The 18,823-nt window shown below is 37.6% G+C and overlaps 1 protein-coding gene across 11 annotated transcripts in view; it reads right to left on the minus strand.

Moving 5' to 3' along the window:
- The window catches only part of HELZ (helicase with zinc finger), a 126,613-nt gene that overhangs the window by 87,657 nt on the left and 20,133 nt on the right, over positions 1 to 18,823 (minus strand). For 4 of the 11 annotated variants that reach the window (XM_087956102.1, XM_026678780.2, XM_026678781.2 and 1 more), the window contains 5 exons: positions 10,756 to 10,792; positions 8,338 to 8,462; positions 3,929 to 3,985; positions 3,161 to 3,212; positions 1,882 to 1,957 (listed from right to left, as the gene is read on the minus strand). In XM_087956102.1, the coding sequence (XP_087812228.1) occupies positions 1,882 to 1,957; positions 3,161 to 3,212; positions 3,929 to 3,985; positions 8,338 to 8,352 (200 nt within the window). In that variant the 5' untranslated portion in view covers positions 8,353 to 8,462; positions 10,756 to 10,792. Of the gene's footprint in view, positions 1 to 1,881; positions 1,958 to 3,160; positions 3,213 to 3,928; positions 3,989 to 8,337; positions 8,463 to 10,755; positions 10,793 to 16,964; positions 17,031 to 18,823 lie in introns of all 11 variants that reach the window. The other 7 variants (XM_087956099.1, XM_026678779.2, XM_026678778.2 and 4 more) reach the window with 3 other exon arrangements.

The raw sequence follows: 18,823 nt of genomic DNA on the forward strand, positions 1-18,823 counted from the left end.
AGAAGGCCCCCGAAAAAGGGAGCTATTTCAACTAATTCCTCACTGCCTTTCATCCTTCTGGCAGCAGCACATATTTGACTTTGCAGCTCCTTAACATTAAAAAAGAAAACTGATGTGATAAACAGTGTCATGAGACCAGCCAAAAGTCTTTTATGTCACATTGGTTTCAAAAGAAGAGTTTAAAACATATTTACGCATTGATTGTTGAAATCAATGGCTGGTTCATAGCCATAACATTTGCCAAAACAGCGAAAGATAGTGGAGAGACTCCAACACAAAGTCAGTGAAAAATATTAAACAATTCCCCCACCGTGTCTAGTTAAAACTTTCTCTCAAAAGGATGAGGAATAGTAAATTTTAAAAAAGTATGGATGGTTCGTGCCTGCAATTCTAGGAAGTCACTTCTAGAGACCTATTCTAAAACAGACATGGCCCAGAAGAAAAACAGGGTATTCCAGAAAATTTCATCTTGGAAGTTCTCTAACCCTAGAACAGTAGATTTTATGTGTGCTTAAGATGTATGAGTAGAAATGGGTCTTACAAGTTATCTACTCCACTTTCCTCCATAAAGAAATCTACTAACCTAACCTTGCCATGTGGCTTTTTAGTGCCTTTGAAAATCTTCAATAAGAAATGATCGCTGTTCTAGGCAGACTATTTTAGTGCTTCATGGTTTTTATTATATGAAAATTCCTCCTAATTTTCAGAAGAAATCCTTGTTTTAGATTTCAACCTGTTGATCATTGTCCTCCCCTCAGATTTAACAGGTGCATCCCCCTTGGACATAACAGTATTTAAAATATTTATAAACCATCAGAATTCCCATTGGTCTCTTTTTCTGTCAAGGACATGCGCCCAGCTCTTTTAATCATCCTTGATAGGGCTTGCTTTTCAAACCTCTCAACCTGGTGGGACTTCTCTGAACCTGCTCCAACTTTTCCATGGCATTTTTAAAATGCAGGCCGAAGACAATGTAGAGGGTCACCCAATAAGTGCAAAGTAAATAGAAGTATTTCCTCCTGTTACCCGAACTCAGTTGTGTCTGTTAAGGTAGCCCACATTATGCTCCCATCGTGCACACAGCACATAGACCCTAAATATTTCCCAAGTGTTCTGCTGCCAAATCATGTCTCCCCTTCCTATACAGCAGGGGTCCCCAACCACCGGGCCGTGGACCGGTCCCGGTCCATGGAACATTTCCTACCGGGCCGCCGGTTTGCTGGGCGCCGCCATCTTGTTTGACGAGAAAGTGCTTCCGGGTGAGCTTTTCCGGTTGGAAAGCGGCGTTTGGGTCCTGAAGGAATCCTCGCGCCTTAGTTTCATCGAAGGGGGGGGGGCTTCTAACGAAACTAAGGCGTGAGGATTCTTTCAGCACCCAAGGCAAGGCGAGCCGAGCAACCGTCCCGAAGCCGTCCCGAAGCGAAGCCCATCGACAAAGGTGGAGTTGAAGGTGGCGGGGAGAAGCGGGGGACGGCTGGCTGGCCGGTCGCTCAGCTCGCCTTGCCTTGTCATGCGTGCTGATGCCAGTACCGGGCCGCAGATCATTTTGTGATGCCGGTACCGGGCCGTGGCACAAAAAAGGTTGGGGGCCACTGCTATACACTACATTTCATTTTTACTATCCTATATATTAACAATACACTAAGTTCATCCAAAACTACATCCTATACTTGAATGGGAATATCCCTCTCTGACTTTGTTCTTTTTTATTCATTCACAAATACCTTTCTTACTTCCTGAATGATGCTTACATATCAGAAAATGAATACAAGATCAAAGAATATCTGATATTTTTTTAAAAAAGATTCCCAAATATCAAACCATCTCTCTCCATTACTAATGCTTTCAAACTGAGAAATGTGGAAAAATGCATTATTTTACCTTTTGCATAATGTGTATTCTTCACTACTTGTGACTCCCCGGGGTGGGGGGCGAAATTGCCAGCCATCATGACATCCTGCCACATGATGATAAAATGCAAGTTATTTTTCTGGTTAGGGTTAGGGCACAATTTCCACAAATTTTACAATATACAGAACCCAATTCCAAAAATAGGGAAGATTACCACTTAATTGCTCTGGATTGGAAACCATATTAAAAACCATTTATTTTTCTATGTTGCTTTTATTTCCTATCTACACTAGAGAAATTGTTTTAGCTTCGTATATTCTGAATATCTATTAAACATTGAGACATTATGCATTTTATTAGTTTTTAAATAAATGTTTTTGAACTTATTTCATAGAAAAAAAGAGAAACATATTGTTTTAAATACAGTTAGTCCTCGACCTACGACCATAATTGAGTCCAAAGTTTCTGTTGTTAAGTGAGACAGTTGTTAAATGAGTTTTGCCCCATGTGATGACCTTTCTTGCCACGGTTGAAAAGTGAATCCCTGCAGTTAAGTTATTAGAATGGTTGTAAATTGAATCTGGCTTCCCCAGTGATTTTGCTTGTCAAAAGATTGCAAAAGGTGATCACTTGACTCCAGCATACTGCAACCATCATAAATATAAGCCAGTTGCCAAGCTTTCAAACTTTGATCATGTGACCGTGGAGATTTTGTAATGGTCGTTCAGTGTGAAAAACGGTCATAAGTCACTTTTGTCAGTGCCACTGTAAACTTTGAAAGGTCACTAAACGAATGGTTGTATGTCGAGGACTGCCTGTAAATATAAATACACCATTGTTATTACATTGTTATTTGTATATGTCTTTTCATGTTGTTTAGTTGTATGTTGTGAAAGAGCACCTTATTTCGTTGTTCTCAGGTTCTGAGTACAATGACAATAAATTTATCTTATCTTATCTTATCTTACCAACAAATTAAGGAAACATTCTGATTATTTCTCACATATGCAAAATCATCTAATGGTAAGATTTCAAACCTTACTTTTAAGATTCGAAGAAGCCCCAGTGAGAAACCAGCTTTTCTGATGACTCCAGGTGAAAACCCTGCAAAGCCCTCCCTCAGAATCAAAGGATTCCCCCATCTGTGAGTGCAATTCAGAACTGAGTCAATTTTAATTTTGTTCCTAACCCAATTAATCTTTTTTTTATTTGTCTGATACAGAATAGCAAGACAAGCATGCTTTTTCTATCAACTAATTAGCAATTCCAAAGTTTACTTAAATTAAGGCATTAATATTTTGATGCGTACCTTCTTCCACCTCTTCCACATGATGTACCAAGGGTATTTTACAAGCTGCTGCCTGCAATCATAAAGATCAAAATCAATTTCAAATATGCTTCTATTTACTATGTCTATAAAAATAAATAAAATATCCAACTTCTATGGTGGACTAGATGAACACTAAACTAGATTACTCTGAAGAATTAACCTGGTGTTTTATAATGACATTGTTTTAGTTATCACCTATTTAATCACAGAAGACAAATATTAGAATACAATTCTCCAGAGAAAATCATAAGTAGGAGATGTGCCTTTAGAAATTGTAAGCAATATTTTCCACTATGGGCTATCTTATAACCCTCTTTTAATTTCAACTATGGTGACTTCCAACAAGCATTATTTGGATCATATTTTATGATGCCAGCTTATTTACCAACACTTTAAATTCTTCATTAAACATTACAGGCAGCTCTTATTTGCACATATCACATGTTTCTGATATCCTTATTCCTATAAAGGCAGAAAAGAAATGGGCAGATGAGACTAAGGCCAATATAGGTTTGTTTCGGCAATATTTAAACATTAAAAATGTAAACCCAAATCAAGAATACCATTACTCAATTGCACTATAAAATGTAAAGTAGGCCACAGAGAATAATGGCTATAAAACAACAGATAAAAGAGGATATTAAAAATGCTCCTTAAATTATGGCAGTCACCTTCAAATTGGGGAAACAAAAATTGTGTCTGATACAAAAACCAATTCCTTTATTTCAGGAAGAGAGATATTCTTACCTCTGTTTCAACAAGAAGGTTTTTCAGCCTCGTCAGATCTTTAGTTACCATCCCATTCTGCTAAGAAAGAATATTGTCACATTCTGCTTATTTGTTATCTATTACAAAAATAAAAACTGAAACATTTTTTCTATCAGATTTTTTTCATGGTCACATGTAAGAAGTTTAGTTTTAAGAGATGCAAACAATTTTTTAGTGTTTTTTTCTACGACACCGTTTGGCTGAATGCTTTGGAATGACTATAGACCAGTTTGAAATATAACCTATCAGTTTTAATTAAAGAGGCCAGTTTTTCTACTTTGCTGAAAGTACTTCTCCCTTTTGTTTCATAAAATGCACCTTTCAAACATGAAATGACAGTCACAAATCTAAAAAAAAACTAGCAATAACTTTATGATACATGAATATTTCAAAGCAAAAGTCTGCATGGGCCATCACAGTGGACAAGATTGCAAGGATAAATGATGCAAGTTACGTAACTTTGCTTTCTATAGTCCTTTTTCGCTTATTGTGCAATGATTTCACTTCAATGCCCACTGGGAAGGAAGCAAAGGCTTGCAATCACTGCCAACTGTGATTTGCCATGTCATATACAGTTTGCACTATGGTTAAGCCTTCTGCAATTCTTCACAATTTCTAATACAAATAAATATCAATCCAAACATTGACTGCTGAAGAAAGCCTAAGCTTTGGCGCAGGTACAAATATGAACCACAAATAAAATTTGGGTAAAGGTAGAGAAACTTTGCTAAAATTTGAACCAGGAGCTTCCATTAAATTAATCTGTTTCAGCCATGGTTCTGTACTATTAAAAAAGAAAGAAAATTCTCCTGGCAGCCCTTTTGACCTAAACTACTCCCCCAATAGTAGAACCATGTTGTAGCAACCTGTGTATTGCTCCAAATTTTACCCTATATAGGGTAAAATTTGTCTCCCTAATTAAGAAATTGGTCATTAAACAGGTATTTCCCATTCCAAGCATGATGGTACTAACTGAAATTGAGCCATTATCCACTTTTTTAAAAAAAATATCTATTGCTTGAGAACTGATTTCTGATGTATATTAGAGATATTAGGGATTAAGGACTTGCAAACAACTTATGGCAAAAGTTTGACGTATCATATGGGGCATTTATCACAAATACATTTTCTCTTCTGCATCTGCTTCCAATATCTAAGAGATGACCTTAGAGAAACTACGCAGAGATAGTTTCAGCAACATGTACAACTCAGACCTGGCTCCATCAGAACCCTCTGCGGTATGTAAGGGATACTGTAGGCCAGGGGTGTCAAACTCGCAGCCCACAGGCCGGATGCGTCATGTGCTGGCCCTGCCCCCACACAGTTTGGCGAAGAGGAAAAAAGTCCTGATATATCACGTGACGTTGCTGTGATGGCGAGAGTTTGACACCCCTGCTATAGGCTGTCAGGTTTCCAATATTCTGTTATCATAGCCTGTATCAATACAATACTATCCCATAATCTGATTTTACTGAATCTGTTGTGAAAGCTGGCCAAAACCACACACACAAAGTTGACAAATTGGAGTCAGTGAATTTATATATATTAAATCAAGAATAAGCATGTTCTCATTATGACAATAAGATCAACTATCTATGGCTAATTCAATACAAAGTAATTTTATTACATCCTTAAACAACATTACAAACAGAAAAAACACAGTTCCAATAATAAGTTTAGTAAATATCAGTTCCTATATCCCAGGTAATATAATTAGCAATCTGCTTCTCTGAGAGACACTGAAAAATGCAACGTTCTAGGTGCAAAAATGGCAAAATTTTGTAATAGAGTTGCTTTCTAGTTCTTACCAAACAATTCATAGAAAAATCATCAGTTATCACCTGGAAAACTAGTTAATAAAGGCTGGATAAGCCTTAAATGAGAAGCAGCAAAAAAATCTGTAGCGTTAACGGATATGTTTATTTGTGTCTTAGTTTCAGGGACATAATCTCTGGGATACATTTTATATACTCTCTAAAAATATCAAAGGGGAGGACATTAATGTAAGTTCCCAGAAAGTGTCCATAGGTATTTCAAGTAGATAACTGAAGACAAGTAATTTGCAAGGAAAATTCTGTGGGTTTCCTTAAGAGATCAATAAATCCCCATAGTTTATGTGAAGTTCCCAGCTTGATAATCTTTCCAACATTATCTAACCCTGAAAATAATTGACATTCAGGGAGAAACCACACAATTATAAATTTACTGATGATGCTCTTCTATGAAACTTATGATTATCAGTTATTAAAAATGAATGCAGTCCAACTGAAACTAGATGGATCTTTAGCCATACTACTAATATCACTTGCCAAATTTGGTCTTCAATTTTAATCAGCACAGCCAATGTAACATGGTTAATAGAGATGCATGGGGATTTGATTAAAGAGTAATATGACCGAATCATACGTCTAAATCAACTTGGAGATTCACCATTTGCTGAATATACATGTTTTTCTAAATCGAATCCATTTGACTTACTGAATTAACAATTCAAATGAAATCAACTTCTTGAATCAAATCAATGGCTTGATTTGGAGACTGGATTATTTATGGTCCTAATACTTTATAAACAGATAAATACAAACATGGTCTGCTAGTGCCCCGTGCATTTGTACTGATTTCTGTCAGGAATAATCAAAGTGTCTTCTATGTATGAAAGTGACTAGTGTCAGGTAATATCAGGTAATTTATTAAATGGAAAAAACCAAAATAAAACAGTGATACAAGCCATAAACTTTCCAGTCAAACCAACATACAACCATTCAGCTGGCATTTTAACACTCTCTCAGGCTAATACCTTTGTAATGTGTTACACTGCAGCACAATTCTGCATTATTTGTTGATATTAATACATTCTATACAACTACATTCAATTATAATAAGATTAGTGTGATTCTTATTATATAAAATTCATTTTTACCATGTATTTTCTGTTAGCAAATGTTTCCTTAAGCCTAATGTACAAACAGATATAATCTGTTCAAATTTAAGATTCTGATTATATAACCAGAAATTCAAACATGCTTAATATCACCTTTGGATATACTTCCTTAAGTTTTTAACATAAATGGTCCCAAATTGAGTCAGATAAAATGCATAAATAATGTTATTTAAATCCTGAATTGCAGTTAGAATCTAGAGTCTTATTTTATAAGAAGATTCTGAAATCTACTAGGGTTTAAAAACTGTTTTTGAAAATATGTTGAATTTTAGCACTTCAAATTGCAGCAAGCCAGACTTCCAAAGTTTTTATAGGGAAGGGTAGGTGGGGTAGGGTGAGATCAGGTAGGGATTGATGCTATAAATCAAACTCAATCGCGTCACATGGCATATCGCAACATTTGTTGCCTTTGTGGAGCAGGAATAGGTGTGGCCTGGGGTGATGCATCTGGCCTGCAGACCACCAGTTTGACACCTCTGCTATAAATAAATCATATTCTAGCCTACATCTGCTTTGTCTGGGCTGCAAAACTCTGGCCAACCACAAGATGCCAGCAAAGGTCTACATAACACTATAAGCAGTGGTAGGATTCAAAAAATTTAACAACTAGTTCGCCTGAGCTCAGGTTGGCTGTTGTGGGAAGTATGGCCCATCCCTGTCCTCCAACTCTGCCGCACATGCGAGACGAGCCTCCCGCGATGGCCAACCAGACCCTGGGTGAACCAGTAGTTAAATTACCACCACCACCCGCTATCAAAGTGGGTCCTGGGCACTGTGCTGCAATGGAGAAACAGGCTACAGAGTGGCCAGCAAGAAGGGAAGGAGGAGGAGCAGGGAGAAGAAAGAAGGAAAGCGGCCTTGTCCTTCCCTCATGCCGGCCACTCTGTTGCCCATTTCTCCATTGCAGTGCAGTGCAGCACCCAGGATCCACTTTGATAGCGGGGGAGGGGTAATTTACCGGTGCAAACCAGCTGAATCCCACCACTAACTATGTGTCTTTGCTGGCATCTATCAATCAGTCAGCTTTATCAGTCTAATTATGGCTGCCCTACTATAGTGGTCACAATAAAAGCAAGCTGATGGTTAAGTCATCTGTTTCCTTCTGAAAATAAACTCAAGAAAAAACTTGCAACCTATTTCCACCCAGCTCTCAAAACACAAAAATACAGCAATAAAAATGGAAAAGCATATGTCTCTGTTCTTCTAATTAGCATACTGGGAAAATTACTTGAGAGCATTTAAAATCCATGCCTGTATCACATGATACAACTGCTAGTCTGCTAGCACAAACTCGTGGACAAAACTAGGGTTCTTGCTTCTTCACATATAAAGATGAAAATATGTTAATATCTTAATACAAGGCATTAGCAGGTTGACACAAGTCTTCTTGCTATGACTCTAAAGTCTAGTATTTTGAAAACTGTAATGAGATTCAATTGCCACTTACCAGTGATTCACCCATCAGTGAGTTAGAAAGAGCGTTAGAAACAGCCTGTAGCTTCCCTTTAAGATGCACGCAGCCAAGCACTGCACGGAAAGTATCCCCTTCCCTGTCCAGTCCTTCTCCCAATACTGCAATCAAAAGCAGGTACCATATTATTTGCCGTATTATATAGAAATATAACATTCCTCTGCCACATCAGCCAACTAAAGTGCAATATCGCCCTTTTAATAATGTAAAATTTAATTTTCCTGATAGGCAGCTCTCTTTATATTTTAGGAATATACGAGACAGTTGACTTCATCTGTCTCTTATGAATTTACCCATCTCCAAATAAGTATCTAGGTGGCCACAAATATTATGGTGCAACTGAAGCCACTATTGACTACTAAGTGTATGGAGACTACTGAGTTGTTCCCAGTTACACATTCTGGAAAAATAAGGAAGTGATTCAGATATTTACTCACGTCTTTTCATAGCTAATCTAATGATATGTATGAAGAGTTACTAAACATGAAAGCCCAATGTTTACAGTTTGGAAATATGAATCCTGGATTATATTAATTGGATCGCCTTTTGAGGCCATGACACTTCACATAATTCACTATTAAAGTGAATTAATTAATTTGAATATTCATTCAAATTAAAGAAGATAACCAATTTAGAATGAAAATACTCTTACATAAATACGCATTTTAGAACAAGTGATATCCACAAATACAAGCAATTAAATCCAACGCAGCACTTAATATGGCCTGTGGCCTCTACATGCACAGACTTGACTGTTAGTGTTCATTTATAAGAATAAAGACTTCTTGAAAGTCTGAACCTGGAAGGGGAATATTATGAGCATTGCCTTTGAAGTGGACTGGCTTAGACCTCTTTTTCTCACTACAATCAAGTTTTGGAGAGAGAACTTGTAATGAATCTAATAGAAGACTTTTTCCTAGTCTAATTGAGGCACTTTTACATGTAATGGCATAAGATGGAGAGAATTAATAATGTTAATAACCTTTAAATGAATGTAAAGAATGTGCTGAAATACATGTACTAACCACAGATGTGTACAGGTAGTCCTCAACTTACAATCATTTGTTTAGTGACTGTTCAAAAATACAGTGGCACTGAAAGAAGTAACTATGACCATTTTTCACACTTACAATTGTTGCAGCATTCCCATGGTTATATGATCAAAATTCAGATAATTGGCATGTATTTATGATTGTTGCTGTGTCCCAGGGTCATGTAATCACTTTCTGCGACCTTTTGATGAGCAAAGTCAATGGGAAAACCAGACTCATTTAACAACGTTGTTACTAATTTAACAACTGCAGTGATTCACTTAAAAACTGTGGCTAGAAAGATTGTAAAATGGGGCAAAACTCACTCAACAACTGACTTGCTTAGGAATGGAAATTTGGGGCTCAATTGTGATCATAAGTCAAGGACTACCTGTATATGCACTCCTTCTTCTGCCTACAAACATCTAAGTTAAAACCATGGCCTGGTTCTCTCCTGAGCCTTGTGTCTCCAATGGCTCCACAGACTTCCTTCCATCATTCATCAACATTCTTCTTCTCAAAAACAGCTAATCTGGTCATCTATCATTCAATCTGACCATTCCCAATTTTTATTTCCAGAAACAGAGCCCTTGTTACTTATTCACCCACTTCTTGGTAAGAGAGTGGCTCCATATACACTATTATTCAAAGACAAATTGCAGACCTCAGTTCAGAAAAAATATATCCCTTTAGTAGAGAAAAAACTATACAAACTTTAATTTAGATAAAGTGCATCCATGTATCACTAGTTTAGAAAAACTATCCATAATTTTTAAAGAACAAGCAATTATAGGTGCTAGAGATATCAATTACATCTAGGATTAAATGAAATAAGAAATGAAGACTAATTTCCCGTCTAAAAATAGAGATTTGAACACAAATAATAGATTATATCTCATATTTGTTTCCTTTCTAGTAGCAAATAACAAAAATTAATTTAAACTGCACATTTTATAAATCTCAGAAGGGACAATCTTGCATAGTAACACTTATTAATTATTATTTTACAATAATATTTTGGGGGGATTAATGGTATTTAAATGCATAGGAAATAGCACATTAAAGCAAGAATGGTCTTTAATAATCGGGCTTAGTCGCGTATTTAACATCTATTTTTATTTCATTCTGTTAACAATATTATTTCTAATAGATTATCTCCATCTGTGCAAGTATCAATTATTGTAATGAGTAGAAAGAGTAAGTTTGAAAACAATGGTCAGATAAAAGAAATCTGAGCCCGGGGCAGAAGTGTAATTCAAGCAAGCATTTCAGACAAGACCCATAATTCTATTTCAGTTGCAGATTAAATGCAGAATCATTTCTTAATGTTTAGAAATTTGAAGAAACAATTTAATGTTCATACCATGCCTACAGTCTTCATCTGCCTTTCCATAGTTTTTCTGTAAAAAAGGGGAAACAAATGGTTAGCCATTAATTTATAACCAGTAGGTCTGTGTTTTTTAAATAATTAAAATTATTTTCATCAGAAATTTTGATTTATAACCAGTAGGTCTGTGTTTTTTAAATAATTAAAATTATTTTCATCAGAAATTTTGATTTATTCAGAATTTCACAGCCTATAAACATAATCAGGAACCCAAGCTGCGACAGCTCCTATAGCAACCAAAATTCACTCAGTGAGAAAAACAATCCAAGCAGGTTTTTTTTACAGATGTGAAGAGAAAATTAAAAACTAACTATATCTTGTCAGTTTGCCACCTCATTTTGCCTTGATTGCCAAAAAGAAGCTATGAGGTCAGCATTTCCTTGGGTGACTGTAACTCAGAGTTTAATGCATTAAAGTGAGGAAGGATAAGACCAAAGAGTTCCCCTTAATGAAAAAAATGGCATAATTCTCCAGGTCTCCAGCTGAAGATGACCTTCAGAGCAGGCCCATTGAAATTGCAGGTGAACCAAAAGTAAGACAATTCAGCTACCAAAAGGATCCCAATAAGGAAACACTGGAAGGCAAAGAGGACCGGGAGTGACACAAAGATATCACATGGAAATACTTAGGTATAGCCAAGTATTTGGCATCAAAATTAATACATAAAATTTATATGAGGAATTTTACATTTTAAATGCATTTTCCTAAGGACGTATTTTTCTAAACTCTTTTCATCTTTTCAATTTAAATACTTATAGGTACCACCAATAAAAATAAGTAGTGAGAAAGTCACAAATCAAAGGTCCAGTTTATTTGGTCTGTAGTTTGTATCTTTCTACTTAGAAGCCACACAAGGCAGATTAACACCGGGACAGATAAAACCTATACAATTGGTATTTGAAAGCTATTTTATATTCATATTGATCAGAAATGACCTTTTTACTGGTGGATTTTTAACTTTGAAAACTCTGGAACTCCTATCTCAAAATGGACTTTGGCCACACTTAGATTGGAAGTGTCACAGTCAACATGTCATACATAAAAACAGATATGACCCTTCAACTAAAGTTGTATACTTGTCACGATAGATAAGGAATAAAAATACCCCCAAGGTCCACTGTAATCTTTGTACAACTATATGTCATGTTAGAAAAAAACCCACTGTAAATTAAACTCAGCAGATTTTAACAGCTCATGTTTTAAGATGGCATTATACATAATACTTATATATCTATTTCAGATGTCAAAAGAAAGAAGTGTATATGGGGGAATTAGATTATTTTTTTGCCCTTTATGGTCTTATATTACACTGAATATAATAAAGTTTATCTAATACTAAGCTATGTTTAAGTAACGATGAGACACAACAATTGAGATGGAGTTTACTATGAGAAGGCATTTTATTGGGAAGAAAAAAGACTACAGTGGATTCACATACAGGTAATTGTTTTTCTATTATTGTACAATTTGATTCATTTCTGTAGGATAACTGGAGGGAAATAGAGAACTGCTGCAGAAGCTACAAACCACCAGGCTAAACAAACTATCAAATTAGAAGTGTCCATCTATTGGGAGCAAAACAGCATCTTAAGAAGTGACATGCACTAAACAGGCAACAATTTGTAACAAGCAGCAGATGCTTCTATTATTCCTTGGTTTTTTAATTTTTGCTGCAGGTCTCCACTAGGAAAGTACAAAAACAGAAAAGAGAAGGCGGGCTACGAAAGTTAGACACTGAATATGATCTGCAGCCATCACTGCTAGAAAATTAAACTGCCTGCCTACCAAGGTTGGAAGATCAAAAGTCAACATGGTCAAATGTGTCTATCCCAATGGACCAGATTTCTGCAATGGCAAAAGACAGACTAGGCAACATCTCCTGTTTTGTTCTTTTTCTTCAAAACAGGCTTTTCCTAAGCCCAACCTGTAAGCACTGGGATGTGTTCAGTGGTTAGTGGATATGAGATTATTACTATTAACTGAAAATAGTGGGGAAAGCACTTAAAAGAACTGATAAAAAACAAAACAAAAGCAAACCCAGAAAATAGTTTCTATTATTCCACAGGAGTCACAGTGTGTCCTGGGAATGGAAGGTATTATTGCCTGAAGATGAACAGGTGCATAAACAAAGAAGCATCTAGCTCACTGACACTAATATAAATATTACGTGTTCTTCCCATATAAGAAGCTGTGAAACAAGTTTATCAGTGGGTAAATAGCTCAGAAATAATCCAAATTTAGTTCTGTATAAGGAAGTGTGTATAGTGCCATTTAATTACACACTTGTACAATTTGGGAAGCAGATGACCTGCTATGATGTATCAGGCTAATAGGTAAATCAGTTCAAGAACTCAATTTAAAACCATGGCAAGTAAAAAAGCAAAGCCACTGAAGTCATCTGTACTTTTCCAATTCTTAATAACAAATCAAGCTAACATGGTCACTAAATCAATGGTTGTAAATTGAGGATTACCTATGCTTCATCAAGGCTGGCTAAAGTGACAGAATCTTTCAAATCTGATTGTGCTTTTATCTGTGGCTTTTCTCTCTTATTCCTCAGTGAGCAGAGCGGACTCCCCCTGATTCTCTTTGTAATAATATTTTCCTTTCCTGAACTGAAAGAATGCTTCTGTCCTTGTTGTTTATGAAATGCTTTCTGAATATTTACTTCAAGGCCAGTGCCCTGGCTCTCTGTATTTATATCCTGATAGCACAACTTGCCAGAGACAACTGCAGTCCCACAAGTATTTTGATGGCAGCCTTCACTACCTCTCTCTTTCTAGAGTCCTGAGCAGGGAAAATCAACTTGACTGGGGAGAATAAGCCTGGCAAAACAGCCATCGTCCCACCTTCTGCCTCTCTACGTTAGCCTTTCTTCCCCTACCCAGAAATAAAGTCACGATTTCCAGGCCAGCCTCTTTATGTCTGGGAAGAAGAGTGGGGAATAGCCATTGAGGTGCTACCTGCTCTTTTTACATCCCAGACACAGAGTTATTGAACTAAAGGTAGTCCTCAACTTACGACCACAATTGAGTCCAAAATTTATCTTGCTAAGTAAGAAATTTGTTAAGTGAGTTTTGCCCCATTTTATGACTTTTCTTGCCACATTTGTTAAGTGAATCATTGCAGTTGTTAAATTAGTAACACGGTTGTTAAGTGAATCTGGCTTCCCCATTGACTTTGCTTGTCAGAAGGTTGTAAAACATGACCCTAGGATACTGCAGCTATTGTAAATATGAACCACTTGCCAAGCATCCAAATATAAATCACTTGACCATGGGGATGCTGGGATGGTCATAAGTGTGAAAAATGGTCATAAGTCACTTGTAATCAGTGCCATTGTAACTTTGAATGGTCATTAAGAGAACTGTTGTAAGTCAAGGACTACCTGTATTATTTTCATAGATGCATGAGTGCTGAAGATATTTGCCTTAGAAAGAGAAGTAATTTCTTCATGAAAATGAAAAACAATGTGTTCTTTGGCCGCCACATTGTCCGTTAAGGTCAGTACGTGTTGGCCGGTCACTGTGCTTTGGAAGTGTTTGAGAGCTAAGTGAATTTTTATCATTGCCCTCCGGAGTGGGGAAGGATCCAGGCTGTGCCCATTGTCTCTGAACTACATCCAAAAATAACTTGGGACAAGGAATCTCCTGTTGGAGAATTGTAGGTTCAGAAAAACCCTGCTGTTGGGTCCATGAGTATCAGGTGAAGCAGTTGGCATAGGGGGCTGAGGATCGATTTGGGCAGTGGTCCTAGCCTTGTGGAGGAGGGATTTAAACAGTCCTGGGCTAAACAGACCTGTGAACAGGGGTGGATCAGATGACAGGTGCTCATCTGATGAGAACCCCTGCTCCTCCTGAATTTCCTCCTCCATCCCAGATGCCCTGCTTCTAATGAAGTGGGCTGGAGAAGCCTCCCTCTGGTGCCTGGAAAAACCCATGGAGGCCTGGTATTGCAATGGCTGAGGATCAGATCTTGGGGAAGAAGACTCCCCATCAGGGAGAAGGCTACCCCATGAGAAATGGCCTGAGCAATAAGAGCTTTAAGATCCTCTGATAATTCAGGGGCCACCCTATCTGCTAAGCGCATCCCCACTGCAGTTGGAGTAAAAGTAGCCTCAGGTGTTCAAGTCCTGTCTCTGATCTGAAAATCTGCAGGACTAGGAAGCATGCAATCAAAAGGAAATCTCTTGAGTTTGGATTTCCTCAGCAGGAGGGATAAATTCCTGCTCCCTATCTCCCTCTGGTGACTAACCCTCTGGAACGGCAGGCAACTCCTGTGCTAAAAGCTTGCTGGGGGAGGGGGCTAACAGGCCCTGGCTGGGGAGAAGGAGTATACCTCTCCTGGTCTGCTTGTTTCTGAGCTCTGGAGAACTGCTTTTCCAATGCACTTTGCCTCCTTTCTTCTGCTCTTGTGTGCTTTCTGAAATAAAGGGTCTTGGCCTTTATCTTGTTAGCAGCCTCCTTACTTGCAGATCTGGCCTTCCTGGGACTCTGCTTGGATCGTTTTGCCCTCATGGGCTCCATGCTACCTTGGTCAGCCATGCTGCTAATGCCCAGATTGCAGGGAGGAGAGCTCTCTCAATCCTCCAATCCTGCTGCTCTCCAAGGGGAATTCCAGGCCTGGAAGCCTTCCCTGGGCTGTGGCAGTGGCAGCCCTACCAGTCTCCTGGATAGCCTGCACAACTTGCCATGCGGCCAAAATGGCTGCCGCCTGCCCTGAAAATCAGATGGAGACCTTGAAAACGAAAGCAGCTGCTCTGGAGCTACCCGGTTAAGCCTGGGAGCTCCACGATGCCCTGGGGGCAGAGGTGGTATTCAGCAGGTTCTGACCAGTTCTGGAGAACCGGTAACAGAAATTTTGAGTTGTTCAGAGAACCGGCAAATACCACCTCTGACTGGAGATTTTACGGTATCCTTCCCCTGACAGGCTCACCAAGCCACGCCCACAGAACCAGCAGTAAAAAAATTGAATCCCACCACTGGCTGGGAGCAATTGCAGCTTCAGCGCCCCCAGGGATGGGGGATCATTTTGGGGCTCCCCCTTCACTGCCTGGGCTGTTAGGCGTTCAATTGGTAGTTCAGGGGGGCTGCGAAAAACAGAGCAGGCAGAAGTTCCAATTGCTGCCTGTTTACGATGATTTGGATACTTTGAGGGAGTTGTTGCAAACCTTTGGGAGAATCCACACTTTAAACTGCTGCTTTCTGCTGAAATTGTTGGAGCCAAACTTTGCCACATCTCTATAGAGCCAAGACTGAGTCGTGACTGGGGCTAGGGGGCTTCCTGCCCCAACAGGAAGAGGTGTGGCAAAGATTGATGACTAAGTCTCTGGGCAGAAAGGCAGATTCAACCCATATGTGTGTATTATCCCAAAAGCATGCTGGAGAATGACTATGTCAGAAGAAAGCAAAGATACATCTGGAGCATCTCTTGAAAACCATCAGTATTAACAAAATCACCATGAGTCAACTGCAAAAGGCAGCTTTACTTTGAATAGGTTACATCCAGTGACAATACCTTTAATATTTAATTAAACAACAATGGACTTGATAGGTAGACAAAAATGCCAAATCCAGTCTAAACATCTGGCTGATTATGCAACCATCCATAACTACTTCTATGGGCGATCTTGCTTTTCTAGCAGATGTATCTTATCACCTGAATGCACTGAACTTAAAATTTTAGAGGTGAATTGCATAGATTTATTAAGAGTTAATAAATGGGAGGAGGGGAATAACCAGCAATTTGATCCATCTCCCAACTTTGTTATGTCTTTCTCAGAGCCAAAGTAAACAGATAACAATTTGCAAATCATTACTTCATAGAAGGTCTGCATATTGCTCCATTATCAGGAAAAAGGTAGGTCACTTCCCCATCCATGAAACACTTTGCAAACAAGAAATTAGAAAGGCCTTGCCATAGCAAATATAGCATTAAAATGGAATATCTAATTATCAAGATTTCTGTAAGTTATTGCATTTTGCCTTTCAATAAATCCAATTAAAGTTTTATGAGAATCTTGTTTTTTGTTGTCCAAGACCTTGACATTTGGACTTCCTTAATTAAAGCTAAATCCTAACATTTAAAAAAGAGTTGTCAGATATAATTATTAAGTTAGTAAAACACTTTTGTTCATAGTTTAATGCTTTTATAGCACTTAAACCACAAATTCAACTTCCTTGTACCTCTTTGCTGTAGAAATTCACAATGCTGCAGAGGAAACACAAAAGGAGTTATTTCAGCTTCAGCATCTGAAGAATATAAATGCTGGAGTTTGATATTTTCACACATTTCTTTGTGGATACATACATACATACATACATTTTTTCTTTTTTTATGAATATTAACAAATCTGTATTGAGGAATATTTGCAAGCAACACTAAGAGTCTCTTTGTCTCGAACTAAATACTGGAGACCTAACACATGAAAAATAATGACAACTAAGTGACACTATGACATTTAAGAGTCACTTAAATGAGATAGACAGCCATAAAAATCAAATTAAATCAATAAGTAATGAAAAATAACCCTTTTGTAGTAGTTTACTTAAATATTTGTGTTTAACAGAATACCATTATATTCTTCATTTCTGATTCATTAGAGACTTTTGCATCAATGCATTAAAACATTCAATATTGCAATTCTTAAGCTAATGAACTCATACAATATTTGTGACTATTTATGATGGAAATATCAAACAGACCCTGGGAAAGTGAATCAGGAAATAGGACAACTGCAAAACAATGCCTCAGCACAAGGGAGGAATGAGCGAACATGAGATACTCAGAACAATTCCACCCTAATTACTCCAGGTATAAGTTGAGCAGAACTGCTTTGGCAGGCCCTCAAGATTCTGTTACATTTCCCTATTAGAAATAAAAGTCTTTCCAGAAATCCAAGTGATTCGTATTTGAAACTCTGCCAGCCCACAGGGCTTGGCATTATTTGAGTTTTCAGTCTCTGCCCTAAGTGTATATTAGAATGATGATACTGATAGAATATTAACTAGTAATGTTTATATAATTTATACCCAAACTTGAGATGCTTAACTAAATTTAAAATTGAGCAAAATCAAAGAAAAGTCATAAAACCATCAGAAACTTTTATCTTTTTGTAGATATTTAGATTTATGGTGTTGACTGTGCAGTGCAATCTACCATGCTACAGAAATAATAAATATCATTTAATATTTATATACACTGCAATCTGTTTGGCCTCCTGCTATGCCCTGCGGTTAATTAAGATTTATCAGGACATATTTCATCTCTTAGTATTTCCTATTTTTTATGCCTCTAAATCAATGTTTAATTGGAAACATGTTTTCTCTTTTTTTAATAATGATGCAATGAATCATTGAAGAAAGTTTGTATGTCTTCAGAATTATGTTTACTTATGTACAACACGCTTGCAAACATATAACTTGAAAATATATACAGGTAGTCCTTGCCATACAACCATTCATTTCATTACTGTTCAGAATTACAATGGCACTGAAAAAAGTGACTCATGACCAGTTTTCATACATACAACCACTGCAGCTTCAGTCACACAATCAAACTTTATGTGGTTGGCAACCGGCATGTATTTATGATGGTTGCAACATCCTGGGATAGTCATTTGCAAACTTCTTAGAGAGCTTCTGATAAGCAAAGTCAATGGGGAAGCCAGATTTGCTTAACTACCACGATTCACTTAATAACTGTAGTGATTTGCTTAACGACCATGGCAAAAAGGGTCGTAAAATAGGGTATGACTAATTTAACAACTGTCTTGCGTGGTAATGAGAATTTGGCTCAATTGTGGTCATAAGCTGAGGACTACTTGTATAAGCTTGTTTTCTATGTCAGAGTCTTGGCACAAGAAATGAAGATCATGGGGGCGGGGAGGGCAGGTGTTTGAACAACTGTGGCCATCATTGTGTAGGAAGTTAGCACCCACCTCTCTCCTAGAAAAATGAAATATCCTGGGAAATATTAAAAAGGCAGAATATTTCCCCTAAAAAGAGTAGAAACTCAAGAGCAGAAACTCACCTCAGAAGCAGAA

The sequence above is a fragment of the Notechis scutatus genome, chromosome 2 (assembly GCF_049901735.1).
Source record: "Notechis scutatus isolate UNSWTSFEM ecotype Mainland chromosome 2, rNotScu1.2, whole genome shotgun sequence".
Taxonomy (NCBI): domain Eukaryota; kingdom Metazoa; phylum Chordata; class Lepidosauria; order Squamata; family Elapidae; genus Notechis; species Notechis scutatus.